At 46.8% G+C, this 16,793-nt stretch overlaps 1 protein-coding gene across 2 annotated transcripts in view; it reads left to right on the plus strand.

Moving 5' to 3' along the window:
• The window catches only part of Dock5 (dedicator of cytokinesis 5), a 183,384-nt gene that overhangs the window by 118,687 nt on the left and 47,904 nt on the right, over positions 1–16,793 (plus strand). For both annotated transcript variants that reach the window (XM_038310701.1, XM_038310702.1), the window contains exons 16-26: positions 519–591; positions 1,473–1,576; positions 2,547–2,730; positions 5,803–5,900; positions 6,140–6,229; positions 7,495–7,595; positions 10,451–10,585; positions 12,185–12,296; positions 13,137–13,207; positions 13,729–13,835; positions 16,100–16,236. In XM_038310701.1, coding sequence (XP_038166629.1) covers positions 519–591; positions 1,473–1,576; positions 2,547–2,730; positions 5,803–5,900; positions 6,140–6,229; positions 7,495–7,595; positions 10,451–10,585; positions 12,185–12,296; positions 13,137–13,207; positions 13,729–13,835; positions 16,100–16,236 — 1,212 coding nt within the window. The remainder of the gene's footprint in view (positions 1–518; positions 592–1,472; positions 1,577–2,546; positions 2,731–5,802; positions 5,901–6,139; positions 6,230–7,494; positions 7,596–10,450; positions 10,586–12,184; positions 12,297–13,136; positions 13,208–13,728; positions 13,836–16,099; positions 16,237–16,793) is intronic.

Here is a 16,793-nt window from a genome sequence, read left to right on the forward strand (position 1 = left end):
TTTTGTTTTTCCTTCCCTTATAGATGCTAGTCACCACTGTATCTGTATGGGAATTCCTGTTGGAAAGGTCCTATGTAGACCTCAAAATCCAGGTCTTGTTCTTCTGAATGCCAGGCACATAATGTGTCTAAACCCCAAAACTATGATAAACAGCAGAAGGGTCTCCCTCTGAGATTCTTTCTGCCTGAGAATGGCTATGAGAATGAAGTCTGCTAGGAAGCCTGGGTTCTCTGAAGGAACTTGTGCTGAGATAAGATACAAACACCAAACCTAAGTCCCTTTTTCTCAGAATACTTAAGAGGAAGGATTTGTATATGGTCACCCAGAGCAAATGGTAAAAGCTTCAAGCAGTAGACAGGCTAATTGTCCCAACTGGAACAGAGCAGAATGTATGCAGAGTCAAGACATCCACGCTGTACCCTGTCCATGTGTATGGTCCTGCGTCAGAAACATGTCTTACAGTTGAGAGGACTTGACCCCAAGTCTGCTGTGACTTCTGACGCCTCCCCTTCCTGCAGGTCTTCATTGCCATAGAGGAGGTCACACGCTGTCACATCAGATTCACCTTCCGACACAGGTCATCTCAAGAATGTAAGTGTTAGGGGGGCTGTGGCCGCACATTCCCATTTCACACGGACTGTTTCCTGACGTGCTTTGTGAATTTGAAAAGAAAGTGAAAAAATTGGCCATTTTAGATCAGAATTCATAAGGTATCGGGAAAATAGAATAGTGTTTTGTCTCCTCCACCCCTCCCCCCCATGCTTGGGATTGAATCCACAGCCCTGTGACAGCTTTATTCCTTGAAAAAAAATAAAGCGTTGAAAGCATTATTCCTAGCCCTATACTTTTGTAGCTGCTTGTTTTTGAGACAGGGTCTCAATGTGTAGCCCAGGGTGGCTTTCAACTTGCATTCTTCTTGCCTCAGTTTCCCAAGTAACTGGAGTTACGAGTACAAGTCACTAAATTCCAGCTTTATTAAAGGAGTTAAGGCAGGCGAATGACCACAAATGAGCCTGATTTGAGAGTTTTCCCTCCCGCTATGTGGAGAAAGTGTTGGATGGCAAAGGCGTGAAGATAGGAGGAAGGATTTATGGGGTAAATGGATGGGGTGAGCATGCCTTGGCCTTGGGTAGGAACAGGGTGGGAAAGAGAAAGGGACCAGACTACATAGATATGTTGGGCGTGGCTTTGATTGACAGGACTGAGATTGGTCAGTACCACAATTCTGGTGTGGATGATTCAGTAGATGTAATGGTTTCATTCATTAGGCAATGTAGAAAATAGCCGATATGTGAAATATCAGGTATTCTCAGTTTGGGAGCAGCTGTGACATAGACAAACTTGCTGCTGGCCTGTGTTTATTATCCTGTGGCTGAACGTCACACCCCAGAGCGAATGTGAAATTAACCGCCGCAGCCGTCGCCTCTTGGCGTCCATCCCGATGGCTTAGGTATATACTTCTGTCTTTTCAGCCAGAGATAAATCAGAGCGAGCTTTTGGGGTGGCCTTTGTGAAACTGATGAACACGGATGGCACCACCCTGCAGGACGGGAGGCATGACCTGGTGGTATACAAGGTGATGCTCATAGAACCCGACATCAGAATGGCTCAGTACACACCTGTTCCCTTTGAATGTGGTTTTTTTCAGGCTTGTTTGGGATTTTTATAATTAATTTCTGAAATCTATTGAAAGTTAATGTGTCTGCCTTCTAAAGTCTAGAGGGCCTCAGGTCATACCTTTGTGGTTTGGCACCTCTCGTGGAAGAGTGAGTTGCATGAATGTTGAGTCTTCCAGGAGCATCTCACTGTGGGGTAGAGGGTGGGCCTTGGTCCTTATTAGTAAACGGTGGGGCCCTGATCCCGTTGTTCATCATCCAGATGACATAGACAGTGGAGGGCTGTGCCTGCCTAGAACCTGGCAGGGTGTCATAGTGTGTGGTTTTCATACCACTGTAACCAAGGCCCCGGTTTCTTTACTGTCTGGGTCCGGCTGCTTTTCCTTGCTCACTGTTCTAAGTCCTACATCTACTGAGAGTTTGGAGTTTAAAGTGCATACCAGGAGATCTCCGTTTCCCCAGTAATATTTGGCAGATCACAGCTGATGCATAGCAGGCAGCACGTCTGAGTTGTGCCTCACCCATGAACATTCTCTTTCCTTAGCATGTCTTTAGTCTCTGAATAGTTTCAGAATCCACAGGGAGCTACTCCTTTCTCCGTTGGCCCAATGAAGTATACACATGTCCTTGTATAAGTTCAAGAGAATCAAACTCAACCTATTCTGTAATGCATATCTTTACTTCTGGCAGAGAATGGGTTCTCATTTGTAGTTCATAACTTACTGCATTATTAGTCCATGATAAAGTTATTTCTTCTGCAAATTCTGTAGGAAGATAATGTCTAAATTATAGGGGATTATAAATGTAATTTGATAAAGTCACACATCTCCTACTGAGGATGGTCATGTTCTTCTTGGGGGAGCATCTTTCTTATTAGTGTGTGAGCCATATTGCCCAGTTTCTGCTGTTTCTAACTTGCTTCCCCTGCAGGGTGATAACAAGAAAATGGAAGATGCTAAATACTATCTGACCCTGCCTGGGACCAAAGCAGAGATGGAAGAGAAAGAACTCCAGGCATCCAAGAACTCATCTGTCTTCACACCCAGCAAGGACAGCACGAAGGACAGCTTCCAGATTGCCACCCTCATTTGCTCCACAAAGCTCACTCAGAATGGTAGGTGTGGGGACCCCCATGGGCACAGATGATCCTGATCTGGTCCTCCTAAGCTTCTTGATGAGACTCGTGGTGCTAGATCACTTGGCTCCAGGTCCTCTAAAAGAAGATGCTTAGCAGTTGGATTCTGCCCTCTGCTCCTTCAGTGATGTTCTAGGTGCTGTGTTAGTTACTTCACCGGGTGCTGGGAAAAAATGCTTGGCAGAAGCAATTTGAATAAGGAAAGTGCATTTTGGCTCCTTGCTCAAGGGCACAGCCCATCACAGCGGGGGGGGGGGGGGGGGGGGGGGGGGGGACAACAAGGAAGCCCTGAGGAGCTGGCCACACAGTCAAGAATAGATAGACCCTGATGAGTGCTGTTGCTTGGCTTTTGACTTTTCTTTCTACCTTCTATTGAGCCGGGGACCTTAGCCTGTGCAATGATAATGCCCACACTTTCATTGGGGCTCCCCGTCTCAGCGCAATCTAGAAACTCACTCACGGACATATACTCAGAGGTTTGTCTCCCCGGGTAACTCTAGATCCTGTCAAGCTGACAAAATAAGTTGCCATCACAAATTCTTTTGCATATCAGAAAACCTGAGCATATTTGTGAATAGGTGGAATTCAGACATCTCATGGTACCTGCCTTCCAGACATCCAAGGTAATGCTGGGAGTGTTGTTTGTTTTTTGTACTGGATGGCCCAGGAGAAGTCAGTGATGAGAGGCAGATCCGGCAGCAATCAGTCCCTTACCTAAACGGGGATGGTAGAGAGCAGCTTGCTTCTGTCACTTTTCTTCCCCCAACCAGGGTCTCACTATGTAGCCTAGACTGGCCTAGAACCAGTAGTGATCCTCCTGTCTCAGTTCCCAAGTGCTGTGCTTACCCGTATGAGCCCCATGCCCAGCGGAGTTCCTCTTTCTCCTAGTCTTCCCATTTCCATGGCTACAGGAAACCGGGAACTCTCCACAAAATCAGTAACATAGTTTAAATGAGGTTCTATTTGTTTCTCATTAAACCTCTGATATCTGTTTTAACCTCTTGTATTTAACGTGGCATGTGATAGCATCAACAGTTACTCATTGAACCTGTGCCAGGTAGAAGGAGCCCTGCTGGCCATCAAGCTCAGAATTTACTGCCCAGGGGTCTTCCCTTAGCAGGTCTGTATCCCAGCTAGTGTGCACAGGATCAGGCCTGTAAGCATGAGGCTGATTTGGGTTGGCGCGGGAGAATAGGAGCGCTGTCTTAGGAGAGTGCCCTGCAGAGGGAAGGCACCCTAGGGACTCAGATCCTGTGCTCTTGAGAAGGACTCAAGAAGAAGGACTGTGGGTATCTTGTTGATTTTGACCAATCATGGCTGGCTGGAGAATAAGGGTGTTGCTTCAGCTTGGGCCTCTGGGCTCAACAGAGTGAAGTTCAGAACTAACCTAGTGGGAAAGCAAACTCGCTTAAGGCTGAAAGCCTTCTTAGCTTCATAGAAGACACAACAAACTTGTGCCAGTCTCATAGGCCTGAGGGCGGCAGGGGTGGCGGTGTAATACATTGCCGACAGAGGGTAAAGGTGTAGTCGTCACGGAAGCTGCCTGTAAGTGTTAGACATTGAGCTTGGCACTCACGAGGTGGGCATCAGTACGTATGTGTGAGGATGCTTTCTCAGATTTACAGGGTGGACACACTGGAAACAGCCCAAATGACTGGTAGCTGGAGTCCATTTAAATTGTAAAGTTTGATTAAATAATAAAATATATGTGGCTACTGTATACCGAGTTCTAAAACATAGTTAATGGCGTGGTGAGACTGTTAATCTCTGTGTGTGATTCTGATTTTGTTTCAGTGTGCAGAAGCTAGTTAGAGCTAGATGACCTCTGTCAGTCCCAGCTCTGCAGTGACCTCCTGCGGTTTGGTTGCTCCATCTTTTTAACAATAGTAACAGGGCTGGAGAGATGTCTCAGTGGTTAAGAGCACCGCCTGCTCATCTAAAGGTTCTGAGTTCAATTCCCAGCAACCACATGGTGGCTCACAATCATCTGTAATGAGATCTAGTGCTCTCTTCTGGCCTGCAGGCATGCATGTAGGCAGAATACTGTATTTACAATAAATAAATAAATCTTTAAAAAAAAACAAGAGTAACAAATAGTACTTGGGACTAGAAATACTTTGGATTTCAGATTTAAAAAACAAATATTGGCATACATGGAGCGTGTTTCTCTAGAAGAAGTCTAATCACGAAATTCATTAGATTTCTGCATTTGATAGCTGTCATGTTTAGAATCAGATCAAACTGTAATTAAACCCCACTCCCGCTGCCCCCTTCAGTAGTCATGTGACCTAAAGCAAGTGATTTAGTGTCACAAAGCCTGTTCTCTCCTCTGAAAAACAAAATCCCTGCCATACAGTTGTGACGTCAGAGTGAACTGATGTGTTGTGTGTCGCTCCCTCCCTGGGAATCTGCCCAGACATGGACATCTATCAGGCAGGAAATTAGAGACTGGGAGTCTACGTTTTTCTTTTCGAATGATGATGTCATGGTTTGAGAAACATGAGTTCCTGTCAGTGACCATTTTATGTTCTTGTACATCAGTAGCTGATTTTTTTTTCCTCCCTTGAGGGACTAAAGAGGATCACAAGTTTTTCTCTGATTTATATGAGAAATAACAAATTGCAGTAACACCCGAGGTACTTCTTAAATTAGCTACCATGAAGGGCAGTTCACTTTTAAAAATCATGGTGTGTATATAGTATGTGTGTGTTCATGTGTGTGCAGGCAAACATATGGCACACTGTACATGTATAGGTCAGAGAACACCCTTGATGTCAGTCTTCCCCTTCCGTTATCGTTAGAGACAGGGTCTCATGTTTTCTACTGTGTTACTCAGGCTGTCTCATCACGGGAGCACTGGGCTCGTTAGCTTATGCCCTCCTGCAGCCAGACTTGTGGGCTCTCGAGATCTGAATTAAGGTCTTCCTACTTAGACAAGAGCCCTTTCACCCCTTGGCCCCTTGAGCCATTTCCCCAGTGTGGCAGCGGTCATCTTTCCTAGAAAATTCCGTAGCGATGTCTTCTAATGTCTGCGGTTTGTGTTCTTCCCAGTGGACCTGCTCGGCTTGTTAAACTGGCGCTCCAACTCCCAGAACATTAAACACAACCTGAAGAAGCTGATGGAAGTGGAGGGAGGAGAGATTGTTAAGGTATGCCTGTGTGTGCACGCAGCCGCAAATATGCCTTACTGTCTTGCTAGTTCAACCGTTCCAGTTAACCCAACATGAAATCTAAAACTTAGTATCGACATGGCCAAACCAGTGTGCCAGCCTTACCAAGATATTCGATTCGCGGCTATTCTCTTAGAACCCCGTGACTCTTCGCTTGTTTTTCTACAGCATGTAGGAGGACGAAACCTGAGTGATCTCTCTGTTTCTCTCACCTGCAGTTTTTACAGGATACCCTCGACGCACTTTTTAACATAATGATGGAAATGTCAGACAACGAAACCTACGACTTCCTTGTGTTTGATGCGCTGGTAAGCCGTTCAGCATATTAACCAGTGTTTGTTCTTTGACAGTTCGTTTCTAAAGAACCATGAATACCGTCAAGCAAAATTATTTGTATACAGCTCTCTGAGTATTTCTTTAGCCTAAACTCTGAGAAGTCCAGTTAGGAAGAGACATCTTCTCTTCCAAGCTCTTATTGTCTATTTGATCTCACCTCTTTGACAGACTTTCAGTTTCTCCTTAGGGAAAACAGTGGGTTTAATCACATTAGAGATTGGCAGGCACTTGAGCTTCTTATACCACTCTCCAGGCAAAGCCCTTGATAAAAACCGATGTATGTCTTTGTCTGGCCATGTCAGGGAGGCTGCCTTCACCATCGGAGATGAAGCTTAGTGTCCCGATGAACCGTGGGCAGCCTAGCAGACGAGTTTTTCACACAGTGTTTAAGCCTATTCTAACAACAGGAATCAGAACAGTGATACTTAACAAAGGGAAACCGGGAAAAGCAGGGGATGTCCTCTGACCGGGAGGAACCAGACACAGCTAAACCAGGCCTCCTTTCCTCACTGTTGAGGAGTCTAGGGCAGGATTTTACCTGAAGATTGGGGCTGAAGAGGCAGGTAGATTGTAGATGTGTGATGTGTACCAGCATGAGGAACCTGGTCTTGTTAGCAGCGGATCAGGGCATCGGGGCTAATGTTGGAAGATGGAGCCAGGCAATGCTGCCACCTTGAACTGTTCTCAGTCATTGTCTGTGGGGGAAAAGAGGCCGACCAGAGACCATGGAGTGAGCCAGTGGGACAGGGCAGCTGGCTCTGGGCATAGACGGCAGTTCCAAGTGCCACTCTTATACACATTCATCCTGTGTGCCTTCCATAGACATAAGGTGACACAGAGAGAGGAAACGGGGAGACCAAACTCTGACATTCACAGGGTATTCATACCCAGCGTGGGGGGGAAAACAATCTCATGGGAAATCGTGTTCGTTTATAATTCCCACAAACCACTTTATCTTCCTCCACCCTCTCCTGTGTTCTTCTGTGCCTTAAGTCACCCTTAGTGACATTAGCTTCCCACAGCCAGTGGCTATGTATGACCCATAGCAAAATGCCATGCACATATAATCTGTCTATGTTAAATGTAAACCCTGAGGCTTAACCTCAACCTGAATAGTAGAATGGAAATGCTGGAACAGCAGTCACGAAAGGAAAGGCACATAGAGATTAGATTCCTGTCCCTGGGCAGGGTATCTGGGCCGTGTAGTGCTGCTGCTAATGTTGGCCACCGTTGGCAGGTCTTCATCATCTCGCTGATAGGGGACATCAAGTTTCAGCATTTTAACCCTGTACTTGAGACCTACATATACAAGCACTTCAGCGCCACCCTGGCACACGTGTGAGTATGACTCAGGGCACTGGCGTGTGGTTGGGGTTCTTCCTGGGGCCGGAGAGTTGAGAAACAAGAGAAACCTTCATGCAGTCAGTGTGACTGGAGGGTGGGAGCATGTTCACAGCATCTTTGTGGAAAGAGGCTATTTGAATAATGTGAATAGTATGTCGGTGGACTAAGGTGTTGGACTCCATTCTTTCCTTCAGGATAAGGACACATTTCTTAAAACCCCAGAGCATGAGCTGGGGAGATGGTACAGTCAGCAAAGTGCTTGCTGCACAAGTACAAGGTTCTGGGTTTGATCCCCAGGACCCATGTAAAAAGCCCAGTATGGTATGTGCCTGCAATCCCAGCACTGGAGCTGGGGATACAGGAAAATCCTTGGGGCTCATTGGCTAACTAGTCCCATTGTGTTAGTGAGCTCCAGAGAGAAACTGTCTCAAAAATTAAAATGGAGAATGATTAAAGAACACACCTGATGTAGACCTCTGGCTTCAACACATAGGTGCTCACACCATCTGTGTATACATATACGTGTGCAAATGCACACAAAACCAAAAGGGCAAAAGCCAAGGGCGTGCAGTGGAGAGATGGGGACAGGCACAGAAACAGACGTCCAAGCGTAGGAGCTTATGAATCTGACGTCGGTGAGATGAGCGTGAGGCACCAAGGGGTCCAACAATGAACTGGACCAAACCAAGCCTGGTAGAAAGGCAGGCCACGCCCTCAGCCCTACCCTACAGAGCTTTGGGAAACCGATCACTTGTAGAACGTTAGGAGATTTGGTTTATTTTCCTTTTTACCCAAGAGGCAGTAGTTTTAGCCTTTTGCATAGAGCAGCCTCCTTCCCGTGTGCAGTTTTGGCTGGCTGACTAGAGGGACCAACCTGCGGGGACTTGGCTCCCATGTGACCCGCCAACCCCAACTCGTGAATTCCAGTTATTGTGCCAGGTGATGGGACATATCATGACAGGAGTGTAGCTGGGATTGGTTAGCTGTCCTCTGGACAGGGGCTTATGCCAAGTCATGAGGGTTACTGCTCTCTGATGTGTCAGGCCAGAGCATTGTGCCCCGGTGGCATTTTCTAAAGCAACCATTCATGAATATACAGATACACACGTCATACATAGGGGATGTTACACAACATACCCACTGGCTAGCCTTATGATCGTTCAGTGAGTGCCTCATGGGTTGAGAAGGGAGACAACACACCCAACATTTGGTGCATTTCCACCCAGCACCTTGATTTTTAAAGGGGTCAGCAACTACACCTAAGTTGTAGATTATAGCTCCTAAGTACACTGAGCTGAATAAGACCTTTAGGCAAACTTGAATTCCTGATTCTCCTGCCTCTGCCTCCCAAGAACTGGGAGGTGGGATTGCAGGTTCTCACTTTTCCACCTGTCTTCTAAAGGAATTTTCAATAGTGAAGACACAAGACCATAACTCAGCATATAGACCAGGCCGGTAAGGAGCTCAGGGCCAGACACATACCTGCCAGAGAGCAGCCAGATGCCTGCTGGGTTTATTTGCAACAATTAATTAATTCTCCATGTTTCCCTTGGATTTGGGGTAAATGGGGGGGGTTAAAACAAAAATAATTGAAATATAGGTACCCTCAAAAGTTCAAGTTACCCCAGTACCATGCTGCTAGGGAGATAGCTCAGTCCATAAAGTTCTTGCTCATGGCTGAGGACCAGAATGCAGTCTCCAGAGCCTAGGTAAAGAGGAGCATTGTGGGCACACATTTATAATCCCAGCGCTAGGGAGACAGAGACGGGCAGGTGTCTAGGGTTCGCTGGCCAGGCTAATCAAAGCTGTGACTTTAGATTCAATCAGAGGTTAGGTCTCAAAATACAAGGACAGTATTGTGAATACCATCAGTGGTTGGCCTTTTGCTACCACATGCATGTGCACACACATGCAAGTACATACATGTACATATACAAATAATAATAACATGTAAAGCTGTATAAAATCCCAGAAGGTGTTTGTCTGTTGGCATGCTCAGAACTATGGATGATACAGAGTCGAGACTGAGTCTGCTTTTCTCATCAGTGAAGACTCCCTCTGGCACCATACTGATTTCAAGGGGTTGGAGCAGGCTGGAAGGAATTAGCTTAGGCAACTGCCATAGACAGGCATCATCTGCCCTTCCCATCAGAAGATGTCTGCTTTAAATGCCAGAAAATCAAAATAATCCCCATAAGGTACATCCCTTCAACCCTTTGGTTCCTTCTTCATGTATTTGTGTATGTGGTATACCTGTGTGTGTGCATGTATATGGTTTTGTGTGTGTGTGTGTGTGTGTGTGTGTGTGTGTGTGTGTGTACTTGTGAGTTCATTTGCATTTAAAGGTCCAAGGCTGATATTCCTGGACCACTGCCCCAAAATATATGGATGTAGCTAGTTTAGTTAGATGACTTGCTTCTGGGAACCCCTGTCTCTGCCTTCTGAGTACCAGGTTACAGGTGAGCCCCTAGACCTACCTGGAATTCTCTTGAGTTGTGGGGCTCCAAACTCTAGTTGTCACGCTTGCTGTTTGCATAATGAGAGTTTTAACCACTGAGCCAGCCCCTAGCTCCAGCTCTGTCATCTCCTGATCCTTCTTTTCAGTTCTACCAATGGAGACTTGTGCCTTGACCAGTTAATTACTCCTAAATTTTCCCAGTATTTCCAAGAAGGGAAGTGTTAAAGCTAGACAGATGTGGAAACAAAATAGCAGTTAGCTTGCCTGCCTAGGGCATATTTGAGAGGGTGGACTTGAAAGCTGGGCCTTGTGCTTCTCAGTTCACCCCCATCTCTTTCTTGAGCAGTATTGCCCATGACAGTGTTACTTTCTTGCCTTTTTTTTTTTTTAGGAAACTCTCCAAGGTACTGAACTTTTACGTGGCTAATGCTGATGACCCTAGCAAGACGGAATTGCTCTTTGCTGCTTTGAAAGCCTTGAAGTACCTGTTTCGATTCATCATCCAGTCGCGAGTGCTCTACTTGAGGTAATGGTCCCAGTAACAGGATGCTGCTGGCACTCACCTACATCCCCTTGTTCCTCATGCTCATTGGTATCCAGCTTTGTGAGCAGTTGATTGGTTATAGGATAGGCAAAGTTCATGTCTTTAGAGGTGGATTAGGAGATCGCTAGAAAATGTAAGGACCATGTGCGAGCCTTCTGCATCCAGGACTCATGGTGTAAATGGTTCAGTATGCTGCTTGCTCTAAGAGTCTTGATTGGTGATGACGGCTGACTTAATATCTATCTATCTATCTATCTGTCTGTCTGTCTGTCTGTCTGTCTGTCTGTCTATCTTATCTATTTATTTATTGCTGTGAAGAGACACCATGACCACAACAACACTGATAAATAAAAACATTTAATTGAGGTGGCCACTTACAGTTCAGAGGTTTAGTCCATTATCATCAGGATGAGGAGCATGGCAGCATGCAGGCAGATGTGGTGCTGGAGCTGAGAGTTCTACATTACAACTCAGAGACCACAGGAAGTTGACCTACACATTGGGCGGGGTGTCCTGAGCATATGAAACCTTCAAGCCCGCCCCCACAAGGATGCACTTCTTCCAACAAGGCCACCCCTCCGAATAGTGCCATTCCTTTTGGGGAGGGGGCATTTTTCTTCAAACCACCCCAGTGACTTTTAGAGACAGGTCTTGTGACAAGCCAGGAACTTGGGACTGACCCAAGTATGGTGGCAGCACTGGGGGAGTTTGATTAATAAGATAATAGACTCTAGCTTCTTAATGATCATCTCATTTCCTGTGTAGAAATGGATTGTGTGAGGCTGAAAATGGACGTGAGTAGCCCCTGGTAGGCTGCTCACAGGTGAGACACCGACACTCCACCGCCAATGCAAAGGAAGCGCTGGGTTGATTCAGGAGGAAGAGCTGACCAGATGCTGTAGGACTTAATGGGGCAGCAATAGAATGGAAAGGACCCTAGACAACCTTGAGGTTAGGTTGGGCAGTGATAGGGTTTGCTGAAACAAGAAAAAGAAAGTGGATGACAGCTGGGGTTTGTAGACTAGGTTGGAGGGCTTCTCCACAGTGCCTGCGACCTCAGCTCAGATCAAGGCTCTGTGGCGTGAGACGGGGAGAGGAGGGAAGGAGGAAGGATGCTGGAAGAGGATCTGAGCAAGGCTGGTTTAGATCCCCGCAGAGTCTGCTCTGGAAGCCTACGCCTCCTGTTCTTGCTCATGAGCCGAGAAAGGCAGCCATGCCCATTCGCCCGCTACCTCTGCACAACGACTTTCTGCAATGTCCCTCCCGCTAGCAGTGCCCACAAATTTGGCCCGGGCCAAGTTCCTCTCCAGGCTTGGGCCCGTCAGACAGCCCCAGTTGGCAGGCCTGGTTAGCCAACTATAGACTGGGTTTTGGAGTCTTTACCTACAGGTTACCACTTGGCCATTTTCAGAATCTTGATGCCTTTGTAGTTTATCAGGCTGACTTTTCATCCCATAGAAACAGTCCTGGGGTGCCCCCACAGCTGTCTCTGCACAATCAGAGATGGTGGCCAGCAAGGCACTGACCTCTAGTGTTGCTTTTTGAGACCACAAGTCTATTGCACATTTTCTTTCTTACTAGATTTTACGGTCAGAGCGAAGATGGAGATGAATTTAACAACTCAATCCGCCAGTTGTTTCTTGCTTTCAACACGCTGATGGACAGACCACTAGAAGAAGCTGTCAAGATCAAGGTCAGCCTGGTGACCTTGTGGGTGACCCTTTGAAGGCCCCTCGTGGAGATGTAGCTTGGCAGGAGGGAAAAGTGCAGTATGCTCTTGGAGAACGGAGAAGCATAGTAGAACGGGCAGAGGCAAAGGAAAAGTGGGTAAGGCTGTGGCTGCTGGTAGCTTGCCTGACACACATGAGGTTCTCGGTTCAGCCACAGCCCTGCTGAAAACAAGCCCATGATAAAAGCAGCTCTTTTATATGCAGTTCTGTCTTCCAATGTCAACTCACCGAAGACAGGCCGCTTTAGACTCCACTCGAGTGACTTTTAGAAATCCTGCTTGATCCCTTGATTTTTAGCAAACTGATATCCCTGGTATCCCAGGTGGCAGTTTCTCTTTTCTGTCAATTCCCCCAACACACACACATACACACACACACACACACACACACACACACACACACACACACACGCTCACATACCTCCTTCTAGATGTGCAGAGTCACCAGCACAAAAACTGTGAGCCATGTAATCCTCAAGGGCTCCAGTTTGAAGCCTACCCGTTCCTCCGTCTCCATGGTGACTTTGTGAGAGAAACTTGAATTACTTCCCCAAAAATGTACTGCAAATGCATATAGCCTTTTGGTAGTGAAAACCAGGACCTTGGCCTCCTGCATTTTTAGAAGGAAGCTTGGGGGAGGCCATTCTCAACAACGCCAGCCTCTCATAGCAAGGGCATTTGCTGCCAGTTTCCCATTTAAACCCCAGGTCCTGCCCTTTCCTCCTGAGCTGCAACCGTGTATTCTGGGTTTTTTTTTGTTTGTTTCTTCTTTCTTGGCACTGATTGCCTCTGTGCTTCTTACAGGGGGCAGCTTTGAAGTATCTTCCTAGCATAATTAATGACGTCAAACTGGTGTTCGACCCCATGGAGCTCAGGTGAGTAGCAGAACACTGTCTGTGTCTCAAAACTGGCAGGGGCAAGCCCGGCTCTGGGCACAACCTGGCTGCTACACGTGCTTAGCTCTAGCAAGGGTTAAGGGGATACCTGTTTGTGTTCAGTTCTGCGGAGGAGATAAAAGAACACCCACAGCTGGCCCTTGGGAGAGACTTGCACTCTGTGGGAAAAGAAGCTGTGCAAAAGAAAGGAGCCTAGGGATGCAAAGTACGGAGGTCCTTAGAGAGGAGACCGCTAGAAAAGGCATTTTGCAGAAGCCGAGGCTTGAGGTGGGCCTGGAAAGTGCTGGTATGTGTGGGTGTGCCTGACTCTCAAGGGCAAAGTCAGTTCTAAGGCAGAACCCTCTGGGGAACAGGATCGTTTCCAGAGACCCTCTCGGATTCAGTCTTAGATCACCGTGGGCTTTACAGGCCCACTTCTGCTCAGTTCTGAGTGGAGATGTGTGTAAGGGTGTCTTCAGCTTGGTCCAGTGAGCACACTGACCCTGCGGCTTTTTTTCCAGCGTGCTTTTCTGCAAATTCATTCAGAGCATTCCTGACAACCAGCTGGTCCGGCAGAAGCTGAACTGCATGACCAAGATAGTGGAGAGCAGCCTTTTCCAGCAGCCAGGTAAGCCTCCCTCAGAACCGTAGCGCTTGGGGAAGGCGTCAGACTCATTGCGCTTGGCCACACGCGCGCCAGTGGTTGTCACAGAAAGCGGTTCTGTGTCCGGTACTTCATTTCTCTATCCTCTGTCTAGCTCAGATTAGATAAGTTTATTTTGACAAGTGATGCCTCTGTTTAGATTGAATGTGGCAGCGTGTTTGCAGAACATCTCTTTTCACCAAAGACCGAAAACTGAATACAAAAGCATTAACAAATAAGCTGATCAATGGCATTTTACAAATGAACTCTTAAGAAGAGCAGATCTCATGGTTTCCCCCCAGACCAGGCTGACGTCTATAACACACAGCACTTGCCTGCGTTTTCTTTCCTTGTTTAATTTGAGTTTTGTATCAGCAATACCCTTGGCAGGTTGCTGGTTCTTTCTTTTTTAAAATATCTATTTATTTAGTTTTGCTTTTTTTTTTTCAGATAGGGTTTCTCTGTAGCCCTGGCTGTCCTGGAACTCACTCTGTAGACTAGGTTGTCCTTGAACTCAGAGATTCACCTACCTCTGCCTCCTGAGTGCTGGGATTAAAAGGGTGTGCGCCACCACAACTAGCCCATTTTGCTGGGTCTTAAGGACCTCTTGGGAAAGCAGTTTAAGAGACCGAAGTTGGTTTAATCTTTCTTTTTCCTACTGTGTGTGTGTGTGTGTGTGTACAAGTGCCCAAGGAGGCCAGAAGAGGTGTCTGATCCCCTCGAACTGAAGTGCAAAGTGGTTGTGAAGCCACCTGGTGTGGATGCTGTGAATCAGGCTCAGGTCCTCTAGAAAAGCAGCAAGTGCTGTTTAACTGCCAAGTCAGTTCTCCAGCCTGCTTTAGTGTCTCTGTTAGCCACTATTGTTTCTTCGCTTTTTTACCGAAACGGTTTTCTCTCTGCAGTGTGGACTGACCTCAAACCCTAGATCTTCCTGTCTACCAAGGAGTGCTAGGATTGTCTGCATGCACACACACACACACACGCCACCACACCCAGCTAAACAGCTCTTTCCTTTGTATTTTATTTATTTACATTTTATGCGTTGGTGGTGATGTGTGTGTGCATGCGTGCATCTGCACACTCCCACACATGCAGAGAGGTCAGAGGAACTCGTCCAAGTCAGTTCTCTCCTTCGGCTATGTGTGTTCTGGGAATCGAATTCAGGAGCCATCTTGCTGGTCTCTCGTTAGGTAGTTCTGCTTGGAGGAAGCAGAACTACTGCTGAGAGTCCCTTTTGTAGCGTCCGGAGAACCTGGAGTCATCTTAGTAAGGTACCATCATGGGGGAGATTCCAGGAGAAGCATGTAGTGAGTGACACTCTTCATAAACCACACGTCCACAAAGACGTGTGCAAAACGTGCTAGTGGCACACATAGGAAGCTCTGTGGTCACAGGAATTTGACAATTAATTGTCTCCATCAAGTGCAAACGTTTCTGAGAACGTGGCTGACTTTGTTTTTATCTGGTTTCCTGTGACCTAGTGCTCATGTCGGCATTAAAACAAGCAAACAAACAGAAACCTAGAGGAGTTGATGGTGTAAAGCATGAGCCCAGCATGTGTAGAGCCATGACTTCAGTCCCTAACACTAAAAATCAAAACATAAAAACTTGAAAGCAAAATTAGGAAGGGGGAGCGGGTAGGCTGAGGAGATGGCTCAGTAGTTACGAGCACTCGCTGCTTTTGTGGAGAACTGAGGTTCAAGTTCAAACACTCACATGGCAGCTCACAACCTTCTGTAACTCCGTCTCTAGGAGATGTTCTTTTAGCCTTCATGGGCTCCTGCATGCATTTGGTATACATGAACTTAAGAAAGCATGCGCGCGCACACACATATACACACACACACACTCACTATATATATGTATAATATGTATACATATATAGTATATATAGTATTTTACATGCATATTAAAATTTTTGAATATTAAAAGCTGGAGAAATTGTTATATAATTTACACACTGTTAGTGCTTAAGTGTATGTCTCAGCTGTAGAGGGAGAGGTCCTCCATCGATTCCCCAGCACTGGAAAAAGAAGACATGTGGCCAATGCTCGCATCTGCCTGTGGTGGGAGTTTCTTAAACTATGAACTCCAGGGACAAGGTTGAAGCGTCACTCCTCAGTCCACGTGCTCTGTTGGCTGCGCTGACCTCAGGGGGTTCAGAGACAAGTATAATTGCAGAGAGGGTAGCGGGGCTGGAGGTAGCCGTGTGCGAGCCGCTGTGTGAGCCGTTTTCTGTTGTTCTTCAGAGTGCAGGGAGGTTCTGCTGCCGCTGCTGACTGACCAGCTCAGTGGCCAGCTGGACGACCACTCGAGCAAACCCGACCACGAGGCGAGCTCCCAGCTTCTAAGCAACATCCTAGAGGTCCTGGACAGGAAGGATGTGGTGAGTGCAGTGATCCTCTATGGCCTGAGCCTCTGCTGGTCCCTTTGTACCCAACAGGAAACTCTGTGGCCTTCCCCATCCCAGGCAGTATAGGAACACTGAAGTAGTAGAGCAAGCTGTGTCCCTTTTAGAACAGACTAAACATGCCGTACCTCACATCAGGTTGAGATACAAGCAAGTAACTTAGTGCGAGGGACCTCACTGGGCTGATTTTTCTAGTTGGCTTATCACTGAGGTCACTGGCCGTGGACTCTTAAGTTGGTCAGGCGGAGTAGTGCATACTTTAATCCCAGCATGAGGCAAAACCCCAGATCTCTGAGGTTGAGGCCAAACTGATCCTACCTAGTGAGTTCCAGGCCAGACAGGGCAACTTGGTAAGACTCCATCTCAGAACACAAACAAACAAAACAACCAATCTCTATGTTCACAGGCTGGGGAGAAGACTTGGTGGGTAAAGAGCTGGCTATGCAAACATGAATTTAGATTTCCTAGCACACATGTAAAATCTAAGCATGATTGTACATACAAACATGTAAACACAGCACTGTCATGTATAG

Source organism: Arvicola amphibius, chromosome 13 (assembly GCF_903992535.2).
Source record: "Arvicola amphibius chromosome 13, mArvAmp1.2, whole genome shotgun sequence".
Classification (NCBI taxonomy): Eukaryota; Metazoa; Chordata; class Mammalia; order Rodentia; family Cricetidae; genus Arvicola; species Arvicola amphibius.